This window comes from Parus major, chromosome 2, assembly GCF_001522545.3.
Source record: "Parus major isolate Abel chromosome 2, Parus_major1.1, whole genome shotgun sequence".
NCBI lineage: Eukaryota > Metazoa > Chordata > Aves > Passeriformes > Paridae > Parus > Parus major.
The window spans coordinates 138,174,299-138,199,627 of record NC_031769.1 but is presented as its reverse complement, the minus strand read 5'-3'; the positions used below and the strand labels follow the sequence as shown (position 1 = coordinate 138,199,627).

At 36.4% G+C, this 25,329-nt stretch overlaps 1 protein-coding gene across 2 annotated transcripts in view; it reads right to left on the bottom strand.

Annotated features, from left to right (window-relative positions):
- Window positions 1-2,713: 2,713 nt before the first annotated feature.
- The window catches only part of MTBP (MDM2 binding protein), a 29,123-nt gene continuing 6,507 nt past the window's right edge, over window positions 2,714-25,329 (bottom strand). For both annotated transcript variants that reach the window (XM_015617139.3, XM_015617140.3), the window contains exons 9-22: window positions 25,101-25,195; window positions 24,249-24,321; window positions 22,507-22,624; window positions 19,473-19,646; window positions 18,275-18,388; window positions 16,818-16,982; window positions 16,357-16,450; window positions 14,568-14,723; window positions 12,154-12,249; window positions 8,793-9,059; window positions 7,352-7,583; window positions 6,117-6,230; window positions 4,450-4,515; window positions 2,714-3,383 (exon numbers count right to left, since the gene is read on the bottom strand). In XM_015617139.3, the coding sequence (XP_015472625.1) occupies window positions 3,348-3,383; window positions 4,450-4,515; window positions 6,117-6,230; window positions 7,352-7,583; window positions 8,793-9,059; window positions 12,154-12,249; window positions 14,568-14,723; window positions 16,357-16,450; window positions 16,818-16,982; window positions 18,275-18,388; window positions 19,473-19,646; window positions 22,507-22,624; window positions 24,249-24,321; window positions 25,101-25,195 (1,800 nt within the window). In that variant the 3' untranslated portion in view covers window positions 2,714-3,347. The remainder of the gene's footprint in view (window positions 3,384-4,449; window positions 4,516-6,116; window positions 6,231-7,351; window positions 7,584-8,792; window positions 9,060-12,153; window positions 12,250-14,567; window positions 14,724-16,356; window positions 16,451-16,817; window positions 16,983-18,274; window positions 18,389-19,472; window positions 19,647-22,506; window positions 22,625-24,248; window positions 24,322-25,100; window positions 25,196-25,329) is intronic.

Sequence of the window (25,329 nt, the reverse complement as noted above, 5' to 3'; positions counted from 1 at the left end):
CTTCTTTGGTTTCAGTGGAAGCAGAATCAGAGCCTAAAGAAATTACATGCTCCAGATCATTACACTGCCACTGATTTCTGAATTTATGTTATTTTTCATAGAATTCAAGCTGGCAGATGGATAACTAGCTATTTACTGAGTCTATTTACTATATAGAGAGACCATTAATACAGTAAATATTACATATTTAATTGTAATAACACTGTGTATATTGTGGACACTTTTGAATTCAGTGGTGGCTTCAATTTTAAAGAGCAGATACTGACAATATGCTTGGAAAATTTTGAGAAACTCAATCTGCTTACTGTAAGTGAACCCCCAGACTAACCAGGGCAAAAATTTAATTTAAAAGAATGAGAAAAACATTTTAAATATTTAACAGAGATGATAACCTCCTGTTGAATATAATCACCTGCTTTTCCCACATGGGATTTGCTTTTCATTTTTTTTCCTTCATCAGAATTTCTGTGCTTGTGGTAAATAATGAGGCATTAGGAAACAAATTTAGAAAACAAATTCCAAGGGAGAACTATGAATTGGGACAAGCATTAGTACCCCCAAGCTAAGTTCTGTGGTAGCTCAGTGATATTCATCACATAATTGCTGTAATATTCCAAGTAATCATATCACCAAGTAATTGCAACCACATCAGTGCTGTCTCACCCCAGTCCTGTGGGGAATATAAGCACATAACATGGATGGATGATGTGCTTCTAATATAATACATAATATTATTATATTATGCTATGTTATATTACACACTTACTATACAGGATGGCTGGATTATGGGTAAACCAGAAATGTGTTCTGGTGACATTTGATATATGGTGATACATGACTTATATCCTGACTTGCAAAAAACATGAAAGCAAGCACCCAAAAGATGCATAAGGCAGACTGGATTTGGGATTCAGCAGCCACAAACAAGAAAATAATTTGAATTTCAGAGGCAATGGGTGATGTTACATTCTGCAACACTTAAGTTACAGCACATAGGCTGAGCTGCAGGAACTCTCAGTGTGGAGTTTTGGAACTATGACAGATATAAAATAATTTAGTTTAGTGCTGTTACAGTGGACTAGGTCAAATTATTGTGCCTGCTTTTTTGTAGGTTAAGAGCATGGACAGGGACAGTTATCACAGCTCAAAAGGGGCAGAGTGTTATTAAGCCACAATAATAAACCAGCTACCACATGCCCTAAAAAGCCACCAACACAAAGAGCAAATGAGACATGGGTAGCAGTGTATTCGTTTTGCGCTGGGAATTGTGCAAAAAGCCAATACATCAAAATGCTTATGTTTCCCTAACTGCTTTCCTGCTGATTATTTCAGGCCAGCCTTTGAGTCTACAAAATTAATTAAACCAATAACCATTAACTTCTACTTGAAGTTCAAGAAAAACAGTTCAAAGTATTAATTACTTTCCTGAAGGTATTTTCTTTGCTTATGGCAGCTAGCCTCAAGGATTTATGAAATGTAGAGCTTCTGTACTTTTACTTATCAGCTTATGTATAATTATTAACTACCAAGTTTTTCTAATTACAAATATATAAACTTCCCCAAATTAAGTAGAAAATACAACTTTTGGTGGTTTGCTTTAGTATTCAGACAGAAATATCAGCATTCAGGCTGAAGAGATAAGGCTACAGCTTACAACTTTTTTCTCTCTGGAGACATTCTTGATTCACTACAAGATATTAAGAAAGGTTAATGTCTTGATTATTTTCTTGTTTTCTATATTGAATGCAAAGAAATCTGAGCCATACACAGTAATCATTATATTGGAGCAATTTTGTGTGTGGACTTATTAAATGATTATTTAAATATCCTTCATTGCATTTCTATTTTACCAAATCACTAAAACTGGGATGCTGTGGATGTGTGGCATTCTGCAGACAAATAGAATCCATCTTACAAGTAGTTATGTTTGTCCTGGGCTTAGATGCACACAGTACTCACTAGAAGAGCCCACTGTCACAGCAGAACAACTTCTCCTGCTGCATCTCAGTTAAATCCTGTACACACCCACTCAGAAAAGGTCTTGTGGAGTTCAGAACAATGGTAAACTTGGGAACAAAGGAACCTAACAAGTTTAACTCAAGATCCTGTTAGACATGTAAAACCTCCTTAGGGCTCAGCTTTAACCAAATAGAATTAAGCAAAGAATAATGTCACAAAATCAGGAATTCTTTTTAGATAAAGCATAGATTTTACAGTATTAAGTCCAACCTCCACATGGTTTAGTTCAATTACTTTTTCACTACATTGTATTTAATTTCTATTTGTATTGATTAAACTATTTTCCTACCAGGATAATATAGCAAACAATAGCCCTGCATCTGTCAGTTTTAATACTGTTAGCTTATATGATAAATAGGAAACCCTTAATAGAGAAAGCTCAGTAGGAACTTCTCATCTCAACAAAATACTAAATTGAATAATTACATCAGTCCCAGCCAGGAACATGCCAGAGACTTAAACAAACTGAGGCCAAATTTAGTATCTTACTGTGTCTGCAACATAGCTAGAAACTCTTTTTTTCCCTTTACATTTCAGCATAGCACACCAGCTCTTTTCCAGCTCTTACCATCCTCATTACCACTACTGCTTTGATTTTCTCCTCTTCCAGGAAAAGAAATCAGACTTCTCCTTAGATATTTTTCTAAGGAGTGTTACAAAGAGCATGCAGGAAATTGTATCAAAATTCAGTCTGTAAAGCAAAGAAACTTTCTTTAATAGGAGCCTGCATCAAGTTTCAAGCCAAGCTTTTTTTCTTCCTTATATTACAATATAGAGATAATTATTATTCAAATTCTGATTATGTATTTATGTATTCTGATTATGTATTATTATGTATATGTATTATGTATTGTTTTCACCTGCAAAATAGGAACTGTTCTTTAAATTAGTGTATAAAATGTTAACAGCCAATGCTGTAAACAGCTGTTTATACAGGAGCAAGCTGTAGTAAGTAGAACAGAGGTCTTCACACAGAAAGGTAAAACAAAGTAGTAGGTATCAAAATTAAATATGTGGGGGTTTTTATTCATATAGAGATACAAAGCTTTATAAACCAAGTCAAGCTATATTCATTTTAACAAACATAATAAATACACATATAAAATGCAATCTCTTTTCATTTGAATTTAAAAAAAATTTAAAACTTTCAGTATAAAAAGTTTCCAACCATCCTCCTGTGCTTGAAGAATGAGTCTATATAATTCCACTGACCAAAGTCCTCCCAGTGTGCAGCTCTGTGTGTGCACTGGGCAGTATAAAGCTTCTCCAGTCAGAAGTGCTCTGTCTCCACAGCTCCTGGGAAGGTGTGAATAGAATCCACAGTGCCTCTACTTGCCAGTCTTCTCCAAAACCCATTCAATCACCTGGGCAAATAAATGAGGATGCAAAGAGTTTACGTAACTCCTGGTTTTGAAAGCAAATTAAGAACATCTCACAGACTTTATCAATTCTTCCTTTAGTCATTTGTCACTATATGTGTGGTATCTACTAAACAGGATTTTAAGGGAAACTATTCAAGAGGAGCAAGTGTTATTAATAAACTGAGAGGGAAGAGCATTACCCTAGAATTGTATTTAATCTTACAGAATACTTTGTCTTTAGGAAAAGGTATTTTTAACCCCTGAACTACTTTACCCCATCTCTCCATATACCAGCAAGAAGTGCACATAATGCCAAACAGCTCATGCTTCCAGCAGTAAATGTTCTTAATGCCAGAGAAGAAAGAATAAAGCATAATTTGTGCACTGTTGTATCTACCACCATTATCATTGCTACTTTCTGAACAGGGCAGTTGTTCACACCACTGACTAGTCCTTGGCAATTATATTTTTGTACAGTAATTTCAAAATACTCTCTAATATGTAAGCAGTTTAGGAGAACACCAATTTTAATGCCTTTTTGTCAACAGCAAACATACAAAAACTACCCATTTTCTGCCCAAAGATGGAGGTGGGAAGCAGTGTATCAGCACAATAGCCCAGTTCAACACCAAACATCACAACCCATGTAGTTTTTGAAACCTTACCATCCATACAAAACAATCCACAAAGGAATACAGCACAGAACACAGCAAATACTGCTCTCATAGAATAAATTCTGTGGAGATTTAGCAGCTTTTTTGAGAGTGTGTTACAATCCTAATTAAAGAAAAACTTTTTTTTTTAATCTTCAGTGATTTAGAAATACTTATTGTCTTCATTTCCATTTCTCACCATGGCACATCATCTCAGCAGCTGTAACTAAAATACCATCCAAAACCTGGAAATTTTGCCTTGGGACTACTGACAGAGAGAGTTTGTGTGAGATGAAACAAGACCCACAGCAGAGGGTATGCACCTCCTCATCTCTTAAAGCTGTGGACTAAACCAAGGTGCCACAGCCACATTTAGCCCTGGCTATGTACAGGAACAAATAAACACATGACCTTACCTGTTTGGCATTGCTATTTGCTGTTTTCTTCATTTCATCTAGAAGTCCTCTAGAAGTTTTAAGGTCCTAAATATGAAACAAAAAGCCACATTAGTGAGCAAATTCATGTGGTCACTCTAATTTGGGTTATAAGAGCCTTGTTGTTCAGAACAACAGAATTATCTTACATTACTTTTTTAATTAAAAAAAAGGAAAATAATTTAAATTTATTGCAATGGGCAGCAGGTTTCCTTACAGCAGTCCAAACCTAGTACTCAATGACTGAGTCTTCCTAACCTTCTGCACGTTTTGCAGAATTTCCAGAACTATTTTTTTCTTCAATGATATTCAAAGTTCTTACAGTCTTGGTCTGTTTGTATATAAACATGGAAATCAGCTGTGATCTTACCCTGTAATACAGAGTTATGGCAAAGAACAGAGAAACAGACATCAGAAAAGAAAAGGGAAAAATCTAGAATGGCTTTTCTGTTTCGCAGTCCATTTAATGAATTTTTTTTAACCTAATCTACTCTTTTGAACAAAGAACAAAACTTTGCCTGAAGAGAAAGAAAATTAATTTACTACTTGTCTCCAGAGGAAAATGATACCTATGTTACCTTGCTTTTGAATTATGCAGCACACAAAAGGATTCAAAGGACTCCCACAAACTTGGAGCTGCAAGACAGTTCAGGAGAACAAAATCCCGACACCTCTCTCCAGAAAGTACAGGATCACTGCCATATTCTTCCTTTTCCTTTTCTACTTGGAATGGAACCACAAACCCTGATTTGCTCTACATCCCTACATGCATCCCTTTCTGATTTTGGATTAGGAGATCTTCCTTCAGGACATATTTCAGGGAGATCTTGGGAGCACTTACAGAGTGACTGCACAACTGTCTTCCAATTATTTAAGAAGCTGGTGGTTATCAACAAGGTGTTCTGATTGTGTAAGCATCCAGTCCTGTTCAATGTTCATTTAGCTTAAAGCACCATTACTGAAGTTGACTAAACTGAGCTGGTTCACCCATAGCAGTAGGTTAAACAGCAGCTCAGTTTGTGAGCAACAGCTTTTAATCACTCCATACTGTAATTAACTTGATTTTGTGCTCAGACCAAGAACCATGGGCTTCACTATTGACTCACAGTCTCCTGACTGTTGTGGAAAGAATTCTCATCTTCCCCTAAACATGAGGCTGATGCAATTCTGTGGGGTGCTGCTGAGCCAGTATGTGTTAGATAATAGAGCACATCATGTCAGGGAATTGCAGTTTTGGAGTCAGTTCTGTAAGCTACTTATTGAACCAACAACCTGAGAAAAAGGGAGAAGTGGAGCTGTCACAGCTCCAGCTGGGAGATTCACTATTGCTTCCTTAGCTGTCACTGCTCTAAGAGTGACCTGACCTGACAGCCCCATGCTCTAGCATATTATTTCACTATGCATAAAAGGCTAATGCTTTAGAAGGTTTTAAAACAAGCAAAACCCTACCAAAATATATTGTAAAACTATCTTCTGCATTCGACAACAAATCCAAAGGTTTCTCCACACAATCTACACATTACAAACATACCACTGGGAAATATTAGCTTTATCAACTCTGAATATCCCATATGCTCTCTAAAGTTTTATTCAAGAGTGGCTTCACTTAACTAAGAATAAAAAACTCTAAGAGTGAGTCTTCCAGTTACCTTTAAGTAGAATTTTGATATCTCAAATAGACGTTGGCTGCATGATGCAAAGCACTTATGATCCTCTGCAATTCCATGTTTTTGAAGAGTCTTAGCAACCACCTCCTTCAGCATCTTGGAAACAGAAGAAACACACCCAGAAGCTCATCAACTGTTGACATGAAAAATTTTCAAGGGAAGCAAAAAAGCCCAAAACAGAAAACCTGATCTTTTGTGATCTTGTCTGTCTAAAATCTATTGCCAAATGCGATCTGCTCACTGCCTGAATTTGAGCAGAGTTGTTTAACAATCTATTTCCATTCCCTTTATTTTTGAAAAAATAAGAAAATGCTTACATGTCACGGATCAGTGAATATTCACATGGAGCTTGGAAGATTAAAAAAAATAGTCAGTATTATCTGGGGCTTTTCTTCTCCAAAATAATATATATATATATATAAAGATCACTTTTTGCTTTACTGATACTCCCTTGTTTGATGCATACATATTAAAAAAAAATTTAAAAATCTGACACTAGTCTCATTAGAAAATTTCCTCTGACATTCTTTACATCACAGATGTTTAAACTCTGCTGCAGGTCTGAATGAGTCACACCAATTTATGCTTCCTTGGACCATTCCAACTTGCCTTTGACAGTACATTAGCATTCTTGCAGTGTTCTCCTTATACCCTGGGATTAATTTAAAATTAGTATCAGCAAGCCAGAAACAGTTTTGTGTACTGTATTTAAGAACAGGCATTCCTAATACACACAGCTGTTTATTAAACACTATTCCACCAAATTATTTAACTGCTATCTCAATTAATGGATTTACAGAACAACTGGAATCTCTTTATTCTCAAAATAGTCTGTTCCTCCACAATGCCTTTGACTCTTCCAGTATATCTATATCTATATATCTATATCTATATCTATCTTTGGTGCCTTTAGGTTTTATATTAATCATTTATATTTCATAACTCCTATTAACTGATATTCACTTCCACCTTTTTTATTCTTCACTGTTATTTCTCTCAGCCTTAATTCCTTGGGCATGATAAAATTTCCTTTTCACACTTTTTCATTGCTTTTGCAGCACTCTCCTTGGTGCCTTCAGGATTCACTTACACAAGTGAACAGAATGAAATTCAGATGAAGATAGTCCACCTTGAGTTTAAATTTTTTTAAAAAGCAAGTCCCATGGGAAAAAGCAAAACAGCTGCTTCTTCACTAAAAGAACAAGGTAGATTTTTACCCTCGTGTGCTTCTGGGATCTTGATTCCTTCTCTGGCTTTGAGGCCTCAGGCTCTGCAGCTGAGCCAGCCTTGGTGTTTGCTCTGTGGGCTTGGCTGGGCAGTTTTGATGGCACTGCAGCCACAGAAACAGATCTTTCTGAGCATTTCCTCGTCACACCAACTGCACAGTGACTCCTGCTGCTCCCACTTGCCTGAGACAGGAGGGAGTCTGTACTCTCAGATTTGGTTAGCCTAGAAAGAATAATTAAAAAAAAAAAAAAACAATAAAAATAACTTTCAGGTTTTGGACTGACTCTTTTAGTGCCATTGTTTCTGCTACAGAGGCTGCTGCTTTAGAGCTTTAAGTACTGAGCATTCCTGCAAACAACATCTGAAAAGGACAGGAAGACAGGATTCTATTCTGTAAAATGTTTTGTATTAAAAGAACACTCTTCTGACTGGATTGGCCTCTTATATGTAGACCCATTGCACCTCCAATTAAAAAAGGTCCAACAACAAATTCAAGAAATTAGGTAACTAAGAAAATAAAACTCATGGAAGGAGAATTGGCCTCCAGTCTTAGGATGAGACAAAACTTCTTGAAACTAATTTCCTTTGGCCCTATAGGAATGTCACAATTCACTTTAACTACAGGAAGTTGGGCATTGTAATTCTATGGGAACATAGTTATCCTTGATTCTTCAACTTGTAAGAGCACTAGTAATTCCAAACTCCAATTTACAAAATGTTAGGTATAATCACATCTTCTTTTGTAACTATTCAGTAAGCTGAAAAAGATATACATATTTCTAAACCAAGACCTCTATTAAAGGCTTATTGTGATTAGAATGCAAAGGGTATCAAACTGGAAATAAGGAATAAGTGAAGTATTACAGTAAAAAAAGTGAATGTGGAAATAGTGTTACCTAGCAGTTATTTTTCAGTGACAGAGTTTGCAACTTCAGAATGAGAACAAGGTTCAAATGGAAATCTTAAAAAGTAAACTTCCAGAAAAGACTTTAATAAACAAGGCTGACAATAAGATTGAATTTTGGTAGGTCATCTTATGCCAGCAGTCGTTTGGATTAGAAATTCAATTATTCTGTTTGTACAGTCCTTGGCTTTCTAAACCTTTAGTTATTTATTCGTAGTGCAGGAGCACTGACTGTTTCAGTCCTAGATGAGGCTATCTGTCATCTTTTCAAAGGCACTTGAGACTGCAAGATAGAACCCCAAATCTACTAAATAAAGTGTGCCTGTGCTGCATGGTTTCAATTAATCTAATGCCATTGATGAGAGATCACACTTGAGAAAAAAATGAACCTACAGAAGAGGACTAAACAACTAGAACATTTGTCTAGATAGCTTCACTAAAACATTCTGAAATGAAAGAAAAGATGTGGTTCACAAGAGACTACTGAAACATTTCACGCTTAAGGTTCATTTTATTCAGTGCATTACCTTTTCTTGGGATAAAAGTAATCCAGGTCTTTTGATCTGCATTTTAGCCTTGATGTCTCTGTTTTGAATTCACTTTGTAAAGACTCTCCATCAGGGACACTTCCAGGCTCTGACAAGACTGCAGGAGATGGCAGAGGACTCAAGACAAGAGGCACAGGGCAGCACTCCTTCGTGCAAGTTGTCTGAGTTTCGTAGCGAATAAGACGAGTTTGAAGTTCAGCATATCCCACATCTCTCTCCAAGGCTCTTCTGTTATCTAGACAATATCTAAAATTGAAATTGGGTGAGAAACCTGTGAGAGAAAGTCTCTGCTTTATTACAATCAGGAAAACTTCTGACAGTCATGTGAACGCCAAAACTTTTATTTTTGTTTGAACTGGTGTACTGTTCTTTAAGACAACTTTTAACAGCCCAGTAAATTAACACTTGCCCGGTAGATTTTGCTATACTTAAGTCCAACCCAAACAAAGAAGCTGAATTATATATTATTTGTAACTTTTTACACTGTTCTTACAAGATTTCCATGGACCTTAGCAGAAATTTTTCCTTGAACAAACTCTTTGAAATGCAACTTTTAGCTCTGTCTGAGATAAACACTGCTCTATGAGGGATTCACATTTTTTAAGTACTAAAAATACAAAAAATGTATCACTGAGCAAGCACAAGCTTCCTATTGACTACAATGACTAAGTAGCTTACTCAACCAAATCAACAGAAAAAACTGTTTTAACTACAGTGGGGCTGAACTGTAACAAATGAACAGTGCTAACCCAATATAACACAAAGATAACACAAAATGTATCTTAAATAACTTTTCTCTGGTGTAGATGATTTTCAGTATTCCTTGCAAGAGAACAGTATTTCATCACCCAGTATTTTACTGTAGTGCATGGAAAGATAACTGTAAATCCTGTATTATTTCAGCCTCTTTGTTACAAAATGATTTGTGTAGTGTAAGCTATTGCTCAGCCCACCCTTCAAACTGCTCAGCAGCGTTTCCTACTCTTAGGAATGCAAGACACATTCTTTACTTTTAGCTCTTTAAAAGGAGCCATGTTAAATTGCTAGTTCTGATGTTTCCACCTTCTTCAGAGTATTTTCATATTTAGGGAGAAATTAGTTTTTCTAATAACTGACTGATGAATCTCTTTCTACAGTTGAGAAAGACCTTCCACTAGAGATGAATTCATTATCTGATAAGAGAGTAAGTTGACTTAAAAATTTTAAGGTATTTAGTTTTTCTTATTTATATTCTCAGTCCCAAGTAGTAACATACCCTACAAAGATACAAAAAATCTATTTAACTTTAGAAGGCAAATTGTCATTTTACTCACTTCTTTAATGGCAATTGCTTTCTCTTTGCAAAACAGCATTCAAGTATCTGCCACAATGTTCATTACACCAAAAATCTGATCTGATCATAAACAGGAACAGCCTCATGTCTTCAGCCATCCCAATAATCTGTTGGAGGGCCAATATACAGGGCAGAGGCAATTGAGGCAGTTCCTGGAATGCACTGGGAACTTCCTTCCCTGAGTGAGGTGAGGAGCTAAGCTGGACCTTGTGCCCACCAACAAGGATGGGGTGGTGGGGAATGTGTAGCTCAAGGGCAGCCTTGGCTCCAGTGACCATTCACCAGTGCAGTTTGAGACCCTCAGGGCAGCAAGGAGAGCACACAAGCTCACCCCTGGACTTCAGGAAAGCAAAGCAGTTTGCCATTTACACCAAGCTCTGTGGTATAGTCAACACCAGGGAAGGGGTCCCATCCAGAGGCTTGAGAGGTGGCCCTGTGCAAACCTTAAGAGGTTCAACAAGGCCAAGTGCAAGGTCCTGCCCCTAAGTAAGGGCAATGCCAGCACAAATACAGGCTAAGTGAAAAATTAATTAAGAGCATCTCTGGGAAAAAAGATGTGAGATATTGATGTTCCTACCCATGTCATGGAGGCTGTAACTAGATGATCTTTAAGGTCCCTTTCAACACAAACCATTCTATGATAACTGCTACTCCTTGTTTTTTGACAAGACTTTACTTTCAAATATAAATACAGCAGCTGGACGGATGAAAACTGCATAGTACCAAACACATCTGCCCCAAAACCACAACACCCTTGTTAAAATACCTCTCACTGCTTCCCTCCCATACTGCTAAGCACATTGCCCCTGCAGTATTAACATGCCAGGATCTTCCTCCTCTCCACAATACCCAGGCCTCCCTGTGGTCATATTTTGCTAAGAGAAGAGGAAGCACAAGCTGTGCTGTGCCTAATTTGAAATCTCAGGCACACTCTGCTGAGGTCAGGCAGGGAAGCAAGATACCACATAGCAACAGACAAGTTGTTTCTTCTCACACCTACCATATGTATTTCTCTTTTCTACCCAGTTGCCTCTCATGTGCCACTTATTACAAATCTAAAAAGGCTAACAGACTCATGAGTTACTGTTTAGAAAAAAAGGTAACAAAACAGATAAGAATGCTTCACTGCCCTTGAGAGCCTGACTAAAATTACCAGAAATTAAACACAGGCTTAACCAAACTAAAATTGACAGGAAAAAGATACCAGCAGCATTGTTAGCCACATTCTGATAATCTGATCATTTGAAAATGTGATTTTAGGAAGCAGCAGAAATTTGCACAGAAACTGAACTAACTATGCTTGGTATCCACTGTATTTCTTAATATATACTGCACTAAGATTGTCTGTATGGGAGAATTATTAATTATCTGCTCCAGCATTTCTATAGCCTTTTTCCTTTTCCCCTCAATGTCAATATTTGTATTTTTCTAAACTATTTTTACACAGTCACATTATGTGACAGTTTGCCCATTTATTTGCTTTGACAAGTAACTATTTCTGGCTGGCTGAAATTAACGAACAGTCCTAACCACATGGATCCTTTTGAATGTTGTTACCACTAACATTTGCCAGCTGGTGTTTTCAGGTTCCCTGAACATACAGGTAGCAGTTATCATAACATACCATCACAGCAGCTCTCAGTAAACCTTTTGACTATTAGTCTGGAAGAGTCTACAATTAAATACCAAAGCAGAAACTATGTATGTACTTAAAGCATGAGTTTCTGAGGAACTTGATATGTACAAAGAACCCCAATTCCCTTGCCATTTTCAGTTCTGAAAAAAATTTTCAGAGACACTGAGAATAGATACAGCAGTACAACTGAGAAAAGAAGACCTTCAATGTTTCTACAAACATCAGGCATCAAGGCAGGAATGTTGAGATTTAAGCCAGTGACATTTAAACCATAATTAACATACCCTTAAACATGTTGCTTGAAACTTTTCTAATTATACCTAGCCTGGAAAATAAAAAATAAATCTGGGAAAAGAAGCCAGGAAACTTACTCGAGTCCATGATAATAGCATCCAGCTGCTTTTTCAAAAGGCAAAGCTCTGAGTTTTCTAGGAGTAAGCTCTGGTGTCAAAAGAAATGTAGTTTCACTGAAAGGAGAAAAATAAAGATCTATTTTAACTAGTTACTGTCAGGATAAACTATACTTCCAAAAATCAGAAGCAAATGCCTTGACATAGGAAGAGCAAAACAGCATGTCTTACAGCTAAGCCTCTAGGCTAAGGCATCAATTAAATCTGTATTGAAGTGAGAATTTAAATTCAACTAATTCCTAATGAGCTATTATTTTTACAAAAGCTCTTAGACATTTCTCAGACAGTTAAGGTCACTGCTCCAAATAATTTACCGATAAAACTAGGAAAATATCACAATCTCACAATGGGACACCTGAGTAGTGGAATGAACTGAGAGGAACTGGCAAGTGACCTCCCATATTTCACACGCACTATAAGTAGTCAATTCCTTCCCTTTGGCTTCAAGTTGTTGCCTTGTCCAACACTCATCTCTCCCAGATCTCAGAACTAAGGGCTTGTTTCCTGGGATATTTCAATTCCAGCTAGTAACTCTCTGCAGCTAAATCACATGAGTGCATTTGTTTGAAGGTATTTCAACAGAATAAGCCATAGCAAGGCAGATAGAATGATCTTGCTGCCAGATCTCAACACACCATGACATTTATCTCTAAAGAAGGGAAGAGATAAAGGAAAGATGTAACAGTCTGAAACTTACACATTGCTTCAAATTTTATTCATATAGACTGCCTCTGCACCATTTCCACTGGAATAACCTGAGAAAAATATCCAGCAAAGATGTGATACTGGATCTAGCAAGATGATAATTTGGAAAGACTGTCAGCCAAAACTGTAATCTATCAAACTTCTATCTCAGCTCAAACACAGAAAACAAGCAAACATGCCCTTAATTCACCAGTCCCTCTCAAAATCTCTTCAATCCTTTTGTTGGTCAGGAAGATCCTTGGGTCTGTATTCACTGCTCTTGGTCACCTACTGTGCAAAGTTCCTCATTATTCCAGAGAATTTAGTCAGAGCATCTGCCAGGGGAGCGAGCAGCTCAGAGTACAGGGATCTGTTGGACTTGATTCAAATTCAGATCTCACTCATCAATGCAAATCATTCAAGACACTCAAGGTACTCTCTGCTATAGTGCTTCTCTGGAGGCTTTGAAAAAAAATCAAAGACTAAAAAAATAGATCTTTGCAGTGAAAAATTATTCACTTCTTTCCCACACAACTAGTTGGAAGGAAAATATTTTAGTCAAAATTCTAAATCTTCTGCACTCATTAACAACCCACTAGGAGATTCTAAATCTTTACAGCATGTTTTCTAATTTGCTTGAATTCTCTGCTCAGAACATATTAAGTTTTGTTTCAAAATTTCAGTAACTATTTCACAGAAGTCTCAAAAATCCTACAGAAAATCCAAAATACTACAGAACCTTTCCCTCTCACAAGCACTCGTATGACATATAATGAAGTCTGAAAAAGGATCAAGGGCTATATCAAATAACTGCATCATAGTTTCTATTATTCAGTATTAGAAAGGTCAACAAATATAATTGTAGTGACTGCAAAGACTGCCTTGCTTACCTACCACTCTGTGACACACTGCACAAATAGTAGAGGCTCTGGTTCTACAAACACTGACTCCTGTAGAGTCTGGCCTTAAATCTAACAGATATTCAGATCCTGAAAACTACTCCAGTAACTCCATGTATCTATCTTCCTGCTGAAAAAGCAGAAGTTAATATACTAATAATTACCAGCAGACACACTAAGAATGAATACTTGCAAAGCCACCAGAGTACATAAGTTTCCCTCAAGAAGCACTTTACCACATAAAAAGCACGACAGGGAACAAACATGGTTAAATAGGCTCAGCAATTTCCTTTTCCTATTTTGTCTTCCCACCTAGACTCCCCTCCACTGAAAGAAATCACACCAAAAAAATTACATTACTCTGCCACAGTAGCTTCTGCTTTACTAGAAATACTAGTAATACTCTCCTGGAAATAGACACATAGGCAGCAGCAGCTTAGCAGAGCTCTACCAGTAACACTTGTGCTTCAGGTGATTCTTTTGTTGTTTAAATGCCTAGGACCAAGATCATCATCTCCAGCCATTTCAGATTCTGAAAGAACTAAACAGCAATACTGATGGGAGACCAAAGCAGTTGATTTCACTGGCAGGCATGTGATGTAAGGATACTGCAAGTTAAAAACTCCAATCCAGTTATGCCATTCTGTGACGCCCACTGCACCCTCATTTACTTGTCCCTACATCAGCTCTGAGTGTGGTCTTCAGCAGCTTTAACATGCTGCAGCTTTAACCTGCTGCAGCTTTAACCTGCTGCAGCTTTAACCTGCTGCAGCTTTAACCTGCTGCTCATACCGCTTGGGAACCTGGAGTGGCTGGAGATCCCCCACGGGCAGCCCTTCTGGGGTGAAATACTTCAGCAGCTCTTTAGCATCCAGCAGGGTCAGCGACTCCCGCTGGCTGTCTTTATGTCCCAGCAACTGCTCAGATGAATGTGCAAACAGAGGAACTCTGGAAAAAAGGAAGCAAGGAAAGATCAGTCTAAGATTCTTTTTTTTTTTTATTATATTTTTTTTAATAAACTCATGGTATTTTAAAGATATTAAATCCTTGCTGCTCTGGAGAAATTAAACTAGCACCAAAGTAAAATGAACAAAGTTGCTCCTTAAGAACATTCACACAAATGTGTGAATGATAATTGGTGTAAATTCTCTAACATGATAATTGGTGTAAATTCTCTAACATTTGACTGAAGAAAGTAATTTCTTCAAGAATTTAGAGTTTGGTGATGACATACAACATAGGAAGAAGATTATTCAAACCTTTTTACTATTTTAGGACCAAAAATTGGTTCCCATTAAAAAAATATATACAATAGACAGGAAAGGAACCATGAAGTCACTACTGCATACAACCCTCCATTCTCTTTTAGTGTCTTCAATCAAGTATATCAAAGTTCCCCTTTTCTACTGTTAGGCAAAACATTATATCCTGATGCAGGATAAGAAAGATAATCAGTTCAGTTTATGAGCAATAAAATAAACACTATGTGTCAGTGAACAGAAAGGTCATTCAGGAAGCTTTTCAACAGCTAATTAAAAGGAAGAACTTTGCCTGTTTGAAAACAAAAGCCAATAGTAATAATACCACCATGAGAATGCTAATGTGAGAATTTATCATATGCAGAACTCCAGTCTAAGCCACGGCAAACTCCTGTACTTGAAAGAGGGAAATGGGATGGAAGTGACTCTGAAGAGGACAGTTGGACACTTGGCTCTGCAGGTCTGTCAGCATGAATGTTACCACCATAGACCATTAAGTCACAGAATCACAAAACAAGCTGAACTGGAATGAACTACAAGGATCATCAAGTCCAACTCCTGGCCCTGCACAGAACCATCCCCAAGAGCCACACCATGTGCCTGAGAACATTGTCCAAACTCTTCTTGAGCTCTGTCAGGCTGGTGTTGTGACACTTCCCTGGGGAGCCTGTTCAGTGCACTACCACCCCCTGGGTAAAGAACCTTTTTCTAATATGCAACCAAAACATTCCTTGACAAGTGTTATATAAAGAGAGAGCTGAACTGAAATCAACAGACTGCCTTAAGTGACACAAAGATCTACGGGTTTCATCTGAACAGCACTGAAGGCAAAACATAACTAAATAAAAATTCCAAATAAAAAACCAATAGGCTCTTTGACTTCAAAATTACTTGATACAGGATATTAAGTACTGACTATGAAATACAAGATTAGAACACATTGTACATGTTGACAAAAACAACTAAATTATCTCTATTACTTAGGGTGTATTGGGAGAAAGAAAAGCTTTTGTATGTTTTCCTACCATGGCTACTATTTTCTAGAAGTGCCATTTTGGTAATTTAGTTTTAGAACTATTCTGCTTTCAGCTAGATTCCAGTTGCATTTAGTCAATAAAAATCAAAACAATACTCATTCAAATACCAAGAAATTGCACCTTTGGAAATTGACAGAAAAATAGTTTTAGACTTAAGCAATTATTTTCTTTGAAAGATTATCAATATATGTGAAAATGGTTTACACAGTGGTTATCAACACAAAGCTCCTCTACAGCAAAATTCAATGGCTATTCCAAAGAAAATCTGCAGTATTTTATTATTACCTCATTTTTTGCTTGTTTTTTTCAAAGTTTTCCAAATTCTGAAGAACATGTCTTTCTGGCCACTCCAATGGATTTGGCTCCATTAAATCAGGCTCTGCAAAAAGTACATATTGGATAACCCTAAATAAAGAATCTTATTCCTTAAAGAAATAGATATACAGTCCATTATATTAGGTATTCCTCAATTCATATCTCTGAAAGTATGTAAATAAAAATCTACCTCGTTATGCAATCAGAAATGTTTTCTGGACAAATTTTTGTCAAGAAAGAAAAGGAAATAGGCATTGCAAGGGTAATTTCAGTTTGCAAAATAAGCCTAGAAAGCTACTTTACTTTTCCTTCCATGTTTTCCTCTTTTGGTAAAAATACTTTATTCTTTTTAGCAAAATATTGACAACCAAAAAATATTAAAAAACATCCAAAGAAAATAAACAGTGTATTTTGTATATAAAAATACTTACCACAAGTCACAGTGCATGATCTGGTTTTATTGCAGACTTTCTGTAGAACAGGCTTAGGAAGACTAGTGCTGTACAGGTCCAAAAAACTTTCTCTTGTAAGTTTTAATAAGCTTCTAAACTCATTGGTAGAAATAACTGCAGGCTTCTTGGTCAATTCCTTTCTGTCTATAAAAGAAAAAATAAAAACGTATTGCATCTGCAAGTAACAACAACAGGAGCCTGCTAAAAAACAATTAAACAAGAAAATCCCCACCCAAACACAGTAAGACAAGTAAGTCAACTTGACATTTACTATTGTATTAGTAAGACATGGGTGGTTTATTCCAAGGAAAAATGAAAATAATAGCAGAACAGCTGAAGTCACACATGATTCATGTTTTTACAGTCCTTTAAGTTCTGGGTATATGCATTTCTGAGTACATCCAGGTTTGAATCCCCCAGAGACAAACACCTGGACTTGCTGAGATTAAAAGCAAAGGGCTCCAGCCTGCAGAGCCTCCCACCCACCTGTTCCCACTGCTGTGGCAGGAGTGTGGCTCCACCATAACTGAAAGCCTGTTCTGGGCTCTTCGGTCAGAATATCAAAGGTCAGGTAATTCTGCTATGATTTAGGTCCCCCAGCTGAGTCCTTTAATGGAAATGGGTGACCCACTCGAAAGAAACTAAAACACAAGCTCTAAAGCTGGGCAAGCAGGCCCAGCCTCAGGGCTGAGGCAGACAGGAATCTGAAAATAACTGAGTCAGCAGGGGATGTGGGGTGGGAGACAAGGCTACTTACAGAAATCTTATTTTCTTTAAGCTACTATTCTGGTAATGAGAATACAGCTAAATTATCTCCACAGCATGCCATTTTCAATAAGCCAGCCAAACTCTCTGAAGCATTTTTTCTTTTAATCGAGTCTCTTTATGCAATGGACTTAAGATGGTAAAAAAACAGGACACTCAAATGTACTCCTCTGCAAAGTCATAAAAATCTAAGGAGGATGATCTTTTAAGTTATCATTATGAATGATGCATCATGATAAATCTAACAAATCTACAATCCATGGTGTTCTTCTGCTGCTTAAGACTTTTCAAATAAAGAATAAAAATTTAAAAAGCTGAAAAATCCAAACAAGAATCCTTATTTTTGCAGAAGGCATATCCTGCAGTAAATAATTTTGGGGAAATCATCACAGAATTATTTCAAAGCTATGCTCAAAAATTCAGAGTATTCTCTGTAGCAACCATCAACACTAGTTCTTCCATTATCTGTCAGATAACTTCCATTATCTGACAGATAAACATGGATGTACTTCAAAGTTTAAAAATAAACTTCTGCTATTCCTTCACAAAGTGATCAACACACTTGGGTTGTCAAACAACTTCAGTTTTTGAGGTGAACCATCCCATCCAACCTGAAATAAAGACCTTTTAAACACTAGTTTGAGAATGACCAGAGCTTTCCCATTACTTACTGAGATACTCCTTCAAGGCAAACACTTGGAGACGAGACAGTTTTGTTTCTCTCTGTACAATCTCCTCTCCACAATAGCATGGCAGAGACTTGATAAAGTCAGAAATATCAAAGTCTGTCCAAATTAGGAGAAATCTTTATTACAAATCTCTTTTTGGAGTCATTAAATATAGGAAACATAAAAATCTCATATTCAAAGGAAATTACCAGACTTTCAAATATGGCTAATCATCGAAAAACCACACAAATTCATTCCAGTTGAAGAGATGCCTGACTAGTATTTTTGAATTTCTGTACAAAACCAGTACAATGACAACACAATTAAACATGACTAACACTTAAAGAAGATAAAAAGATCCTAAGTTTGATACCAGGAAAGAAAAGTTTTCTCCCAGCATATGGTCAAGGACTTTCAGTCTTCTGATGCTGTACTAATGGGATTTTAATTAGGATAAATGGCAGAGTAATCAGTCATATCACATACAGATTTATTTCAATAATAAGGAATTAAGTGGATAAGATGCAGGTCACTGTGCTCCTTTTCTTTGCCAGTGTTATTGAAACAAATGCAGGAATTAGTAGAGTTATCTGGTAGGTGTAGCTGTAACATGACAACTACTCCATGATAAATGGCTGCACACCTGCTCCTGCCTAGTGGAGCAGTTAGGACAGGAGTGCCAGCTCATACCCTGAAGACTGCAGTAACATGGACATCAGCAAAGGAACTGAAGGTAATAACAAAACTCAACTTGTCCACTGGCCTTGAAGTTTTTATTTTAAATCATCCGTGAAACAGGATTTCCAAAAGATATTTACCTAGATTTTTGGCATGGGCTGGTCAGTCTTTACACCAACAATACACACTTTCTAACCTTTAAGTTTTCACAAATTTGTTTTGCATTACTTTTATATATATGTCCCTTTTCAATAAACAATTTTCAACTAATCTCAATTATGAGAAATGACTGACAATAACTTTGCATAATCAATTAAAAAAATATAGTAGCAGTAAATTCAGTGAATAAATAAGCTCTTATTATATTTTCTTACAGATTTTGAAAAATATTGTTAGAAGATGTAATATTCCTCCCGGTTTTCTCCCTTTTAATAGTGCCTGGAGTGAATAAAACGAACTTAAGAAATTTAGTAGCATTTGCCTGCATTCAGATACTCATTAATAAATAACTGATTACAATTACCTGACTCTGTTTCTTCTGCTTTTGCCTTTAGCTTTCCATTTACTGCAGCAAGAGTGGCCATCCCATTGATCTGGCCAGCTGAATGAATCAAGGTTGCTTTACATCCTCCAGAGCCATTGCCTTGTAGCAAGAAATAGTATCGGCAAGATTCTCCTTTCAGTTCAATTTCTGGAACTTAACAAATATCAGGACATAACTGTGAAACACCCTCAGGAAAACATCTTTAAAACAAACTAAAATCCACCATCAAAATTCTTTCATTTGCTTTCCTCTGTTCTGTGAGAAATCTTGCTAACCAGCAGCCAATAGAAGTTCTTTAATTGGGCTAAGTGATGGGCAAACCTTTAACTGGCAAAGTTACATTTTTACTATGAAACAATTAAGAGAAGTTTCTGTTCTGCTAGGTAAAAACAGGCCTTTTTATATATGTGCATTGAAATATGTACATGTTCAGTGGATGAACATCCAACTGTAGAAGAAAAGGAAATCTTGTACACACTCTTCCCAAGGACACTGCATTATTCATTAATAAAAGCTTCACTCCCTGCTTTACCCTTGTGCCTGGATGAAAGATAAAGACAATCTATTTTTAAACACTGGCATAAAGTATGCAGTTTTCAAAGTAAATTAATGTGGGACCTGACAGTAACAGTGAAAGGATGGTTTGCTATCTTTTCACACAAAAAACTTTTTATAGCGCCTTGGTAGATATAGTAATCAAGACAATGAATATCTCTTGATGTAGTCAATTTCAAAAGTCAAATACTTTAATCTCATAAGGTATTTGCAGTACTGACTCAAGAATTAACTCTATGGGAATTGAGTATTTATTAGTATAATAAATTTTTGTAAGCAACAAATAATATATTCCTGTGTTTGCTGAAAATGTGTAGTTGGACACAGAAGGCAAAAGACTACCTCAACACAAATTCAGAGAAAGGAAAAAGAATAAAGATTCCAAAAATGTTGCATATTTTCCTGTTTCCCATGTCATTTGAAATATATTTCTTCTCCAGTTTATCTTGACATCTCAAAGATGACTCCTGATGGGTAAGCTTTTATGTCGCATTTTAATCTTAGCATTTAAGAACTACCAATACCAAGAATTATACTTTCCCACAGATGGAAGAGATTAAGGATTCACAAATCCTTAGTACAGTCAGATTAGTGGTATCTACTAAAAAAATCAACAGTTTTCAACCAAACAAGAAAATACATTTAGAAAGTCGTGCTTCTTCTCCTATAGTAAATATTACTCAAGAGGCTTAATAAGAACTTGTTGTGTATTACTGATCACACAATAGTTAATACTTGTACAAAACCCTTCCACTGGAGCACAGGACAAATATCCTGCAGACACTGGGGATCTTGTGCTCATTTGACTGAATCACTACTCTCTCTCCAATAAATACAAATGCTGCTGCTGTGACCAGCTCTACACCCTCTGTACTCAACCACTTTCAAACATGCAGAAAACTTTAAGTCTATATACTGCTGATGCCATTTGGCTTTTGCCTGTTTTCTTTTTTATGTTCTCTATATTCTTCACACATATGCTTTAACTCTGTCACATACTGTATAAATAGCTGATTTCCCCAGTACTTTTCCATGGCCTTTCCCTAAGCAGAAAGACAAAACAAATTCCAGCGCTCCAAGCCCTGGGAAGTACAAGGCCCCAGTGCTATCTTGGTTCTTCCTGAGAACCAAGGCTGAGAACAACTCTTCAGGATACATTCTCATGGACAAAGTATAACTAGTGCTGAAGGGGAGGCTCCAGAGAAGGGGCTTGGCCTGGGGGGGAATTGTCTCTAATTGGTGCTTTTAATCAATTATGCTAATTTCATAAAATCTATAAACGTACTCACCCCTGGGGGGGGTAGGCTTTTGTGGACATCTTTCCATAACTGCCTCTGAAGGCCTTCAATAAAGATCCCCTTTTTTATTACCTCCTTGCTAAAATTATCTCGAGTTTCATTTCCAGGTTGGGAAAAACGCAACTTTTGTTGTACTGCCAGTACCCATTCCATAATTAAGCTTCTTGTCCTGTTATACAAGTCTTCCTAATTCCTTTCAATTTTCTCCTGTCTCTAAACCTGAAAAGATATCAGTCACTAGTATGAGCTATCTTCATCTGCATACTTGTTTTAAAAATTGTCTTGAGTTGGCAACAGAAATAGTCACTGTTCCTTGAAATCTATGTTAATTGTGTATTAGACCATGTATAAATGAGATTATTTAAGAAGACAGAATCCAGCACTTCATCATGTCTTAGATAAGTACTTCAAGCACTGGGTTACCATCAAGTTCCTTCTAGCCTGATGTTTTCAAGTGCCTACAAACCTCACAGTCACTGCTTGTACAATGCCTCACTTGCAGGACACATTCACTGGCTGACTGAGAAATCTGCCCCAGCCTTGCTCTGCACTGATTCCCTTCTCCCACTTTCTGAATCAGATTTATAAGCACAGGGTATGAAAGTCAGCTGCCATCAGGACAGCCCTACAGGGAGCAGGTTCTCAATCACAAGTTTAGCACACTGGCTCCCAGGTGTATGGAGGCATTCAGTATTTCTTAATAGTCTATATTTTCCCAGGAAGAGATTGACATTAAATGCAAGTGCACTGAAGAACCTCTGGAAATGCTTAACGAAAAGGGAAGCACCTCAGTGAAGCAGACTGGAATTCCACCTGCAGAAGTAAACCTCTGTGCCATGGATTTTACAATCACCTCAGAAAGATGTGTGGAAACTGAACCTTAACTGACAGACAGGACACAAAAATGGTTTAAAGGAGACACAGTGCTTCCCCAAGGTTTGCCTTGATGTTACCATTTTTCTTCCAGAAGTTTGCATAGCTGAATTTTCATTCACTAAATCTTCCCATGTCAACGAAGATTTTACAATCCCTGACTTAATTTCATTGAAGTTAAAAAGATAACCCCAAACATACAGAAAAAAATCAGCATATATATATATATATATATATATACACACACACACACACACATCCATATAACCACAACAAAATACACATACCAGAAATGACCTTGGGTTTCTTAGCCATATATTCCTTCCATTTCTTGCTGCTCAGCTGGGCAGGAGATGGGATCACTACACTGCTTACATTACACAGCAATGTAAATAAAGCTCCCACCTAAGAAGAGAAAATATAAAACATGCAATTAGTGAAACCTGTTTTACATTTCATTCTTGAGCTACTGATTTGGCATTATTTCAAATCTACTTGAACTGAAGAAAAACATTTCAACGTATCTGTCATTCAAATCAATGAAAATAGAACTGCATTTGACATAAAAGCTGTAAAAATTGTGTTTACTTTTTGGTCCAATTGAGATATCATTAACTTCTGAATTTCCATTTCATACACAAAAAAGTTATTTATTATGTATTGCAAGTGTCTCCATAACCCGGAGACACTTCCAAAATCCAAACATTTTTGTAGAGCAGTATCCAGAGTGAAAAGAGAATTCAAAGATAATAGTTGGCATCAGTGACTCTGCCTTCCCATGAAAAAATTTATTTTTTTTTTCCTTCCTACATATTTCCCTTGTCCCTCAACCAGATACTGGACTATGTTTATGTTTCTATGTAGACTTCAGACCAATAAGCACTAACAGAAAAACTGCAGACGTATTTGAACACTCAAGCAATAAAGCAATGCTATTACAGGTACTAGAAAAGCCTACAAACATGCAATACTTTGAGTAGCAGACTGAAAAAAAATCCCCATGAGAAATTGTTATTTTCAAAATATATTCAATTCAACATGTACAGAATCTAAAAAGTAACCTGAGAATGTGTTTTTGCTGTTTTGGCTTATTCTTTAAAAAAAAAATAGTAGAAATGTGAGCCCTTCGATTGTAAAAAGGGTATGACCAAGTGTTGAGTATTCTTAAGTAAAATGAAGATTACCTGGGATATTTACCAATACAAAACCATTTTAAAAGATACTTTTGGTACAGCATTAGAAAAAGGACCTTTTGCTCTTGTGGCTAAGCTAATGGAGAATGGAGTAGCAGAGGAGAAAAAGAGTTACTAAAACCCTAAATAACAAACTGAAAATGAAACATACAGCCTGATAATGGGATACCATTTCCACAGTAAACAAAAAACATATTATTCATAATAACTGTACCACCATTTTTAAAGTGCAGGTTTTGTTTTGCTGCACTATTTAATATATTTAATCTATTTGCATAGATTTATTTTATGAACACTAAAAAACTTTCCTAAACAGGATGTATTAACTTGTATGTAAAGGTGATAGAATGTTCAGGAAAAACATCTTCAAATTAATACTGTGGCTATATGATAATGTCACTATCATTCTAAGGCAGAGGAGGGAGGGAGAAAGCAGGACTGTAAAGGTTTCATGAACTCTTTTTATCCAAAATCAGAATATGCCCATATAAAATAAAAAAACCTTTCCATTTCACAGTAGCTAGATACATTTTGTAGGCTACACACATGCCCACCTTTTGCTAAAAAAATCAATAGCTCAATTATGATAGTACAGAAATTATCTGTCAGGATAGGATTAAAAATTAGAAAATCTTTTACAAGATTGAAACTCAGCAGCAATAAAGAGAAAACTTTTCAGTGGGTATGTATACCATGGACTCTTGAAATCCATGTTTGCTTTAGAATTAAATATTGAAGAAGCTTAGAGACTAGATTTTAAAATATTATTCCTGTATTTTTTATAGGCAACATACATACCTTCATTTTTCTGCTATACAGAAATAAAAAGTTTTTACCTTCTCAGAGAGAAAAGAAATCTGGTCCAGAAGCAGTGTAGATGTCTCCTCGGTATTCTTTCTTGACAGACTCCTGAACAGAACAGTTTAAGGAATCTCATCTTCACAAAGAACTATGCACCTCTATTTTACAAATCAGGTTACCATCATATCTGAAAGAAGCACTGCAAGCATCTAGTTTTTGATACTACAGTACCACAGAACATAAAAAACTCACCTTTCCTGGTAAAGTGAACACACTTGAAAATGTTATATGACAAAATACTCCACTGACATCTGTACTACAGGCTGACAGAAACGGATCTTTATATATTCAAAATCTCAGCATCCAGTATTATATATCCTAAGGTATTATTGGTGCACCAAGACTAATACCAAAAATACATACTTTTAAAAACCAATAGTAATATATCTCGAGATCTCTGCAGCACACACTGCAGAGAGAACTCCTCTGCTAAACCCTGCCACAGATTTTCCCACTGTACAATAAAAATATGGTTTGCAGACAAATGTTCCTAAATTGTGAAGTATGCTTCATTCTTCCCTAAGAAGGCCTTGAGGCTTTTTTTAAACTTGCACAGAATACACATTTTTCTCTTGTTTTCCCACAAACAGCATGTACATCAACAGATGAATTATATGTAGAATAATATCAACAACACATGGTTTTTTAAATGTCAAAACTAAAAAATCCAGTTGTGAAAAATCACTGTGACTATTTTGGCAGGCTAGAAAGGAATGAACCCTTGCCTATCTTCATCTGTCTGTTACTTGCATGGGTGGATGCTGATCTTTTTCTTTCTGCTATAGACAATTATCAGTAGTAGTTTAGATCCTTAAAAAAAAGGATACAGCTCAAACTCCAGATCTGATATAAAAATGGAAGGTAGATCAGAAAGCACCACCATCTGTAAAAATTCCAGCGCAGGACCATAGTAATGAAAAACCTGAAAAGAGATCAAATTAAAACCTATATATATAACTCTATGTTATATATATGTTATATCTATATAGTTATATCTATATAACTCTATGTTATATATATGATGTTATGTCAGCTGAAGTTCCTCAAGTGTTTTGC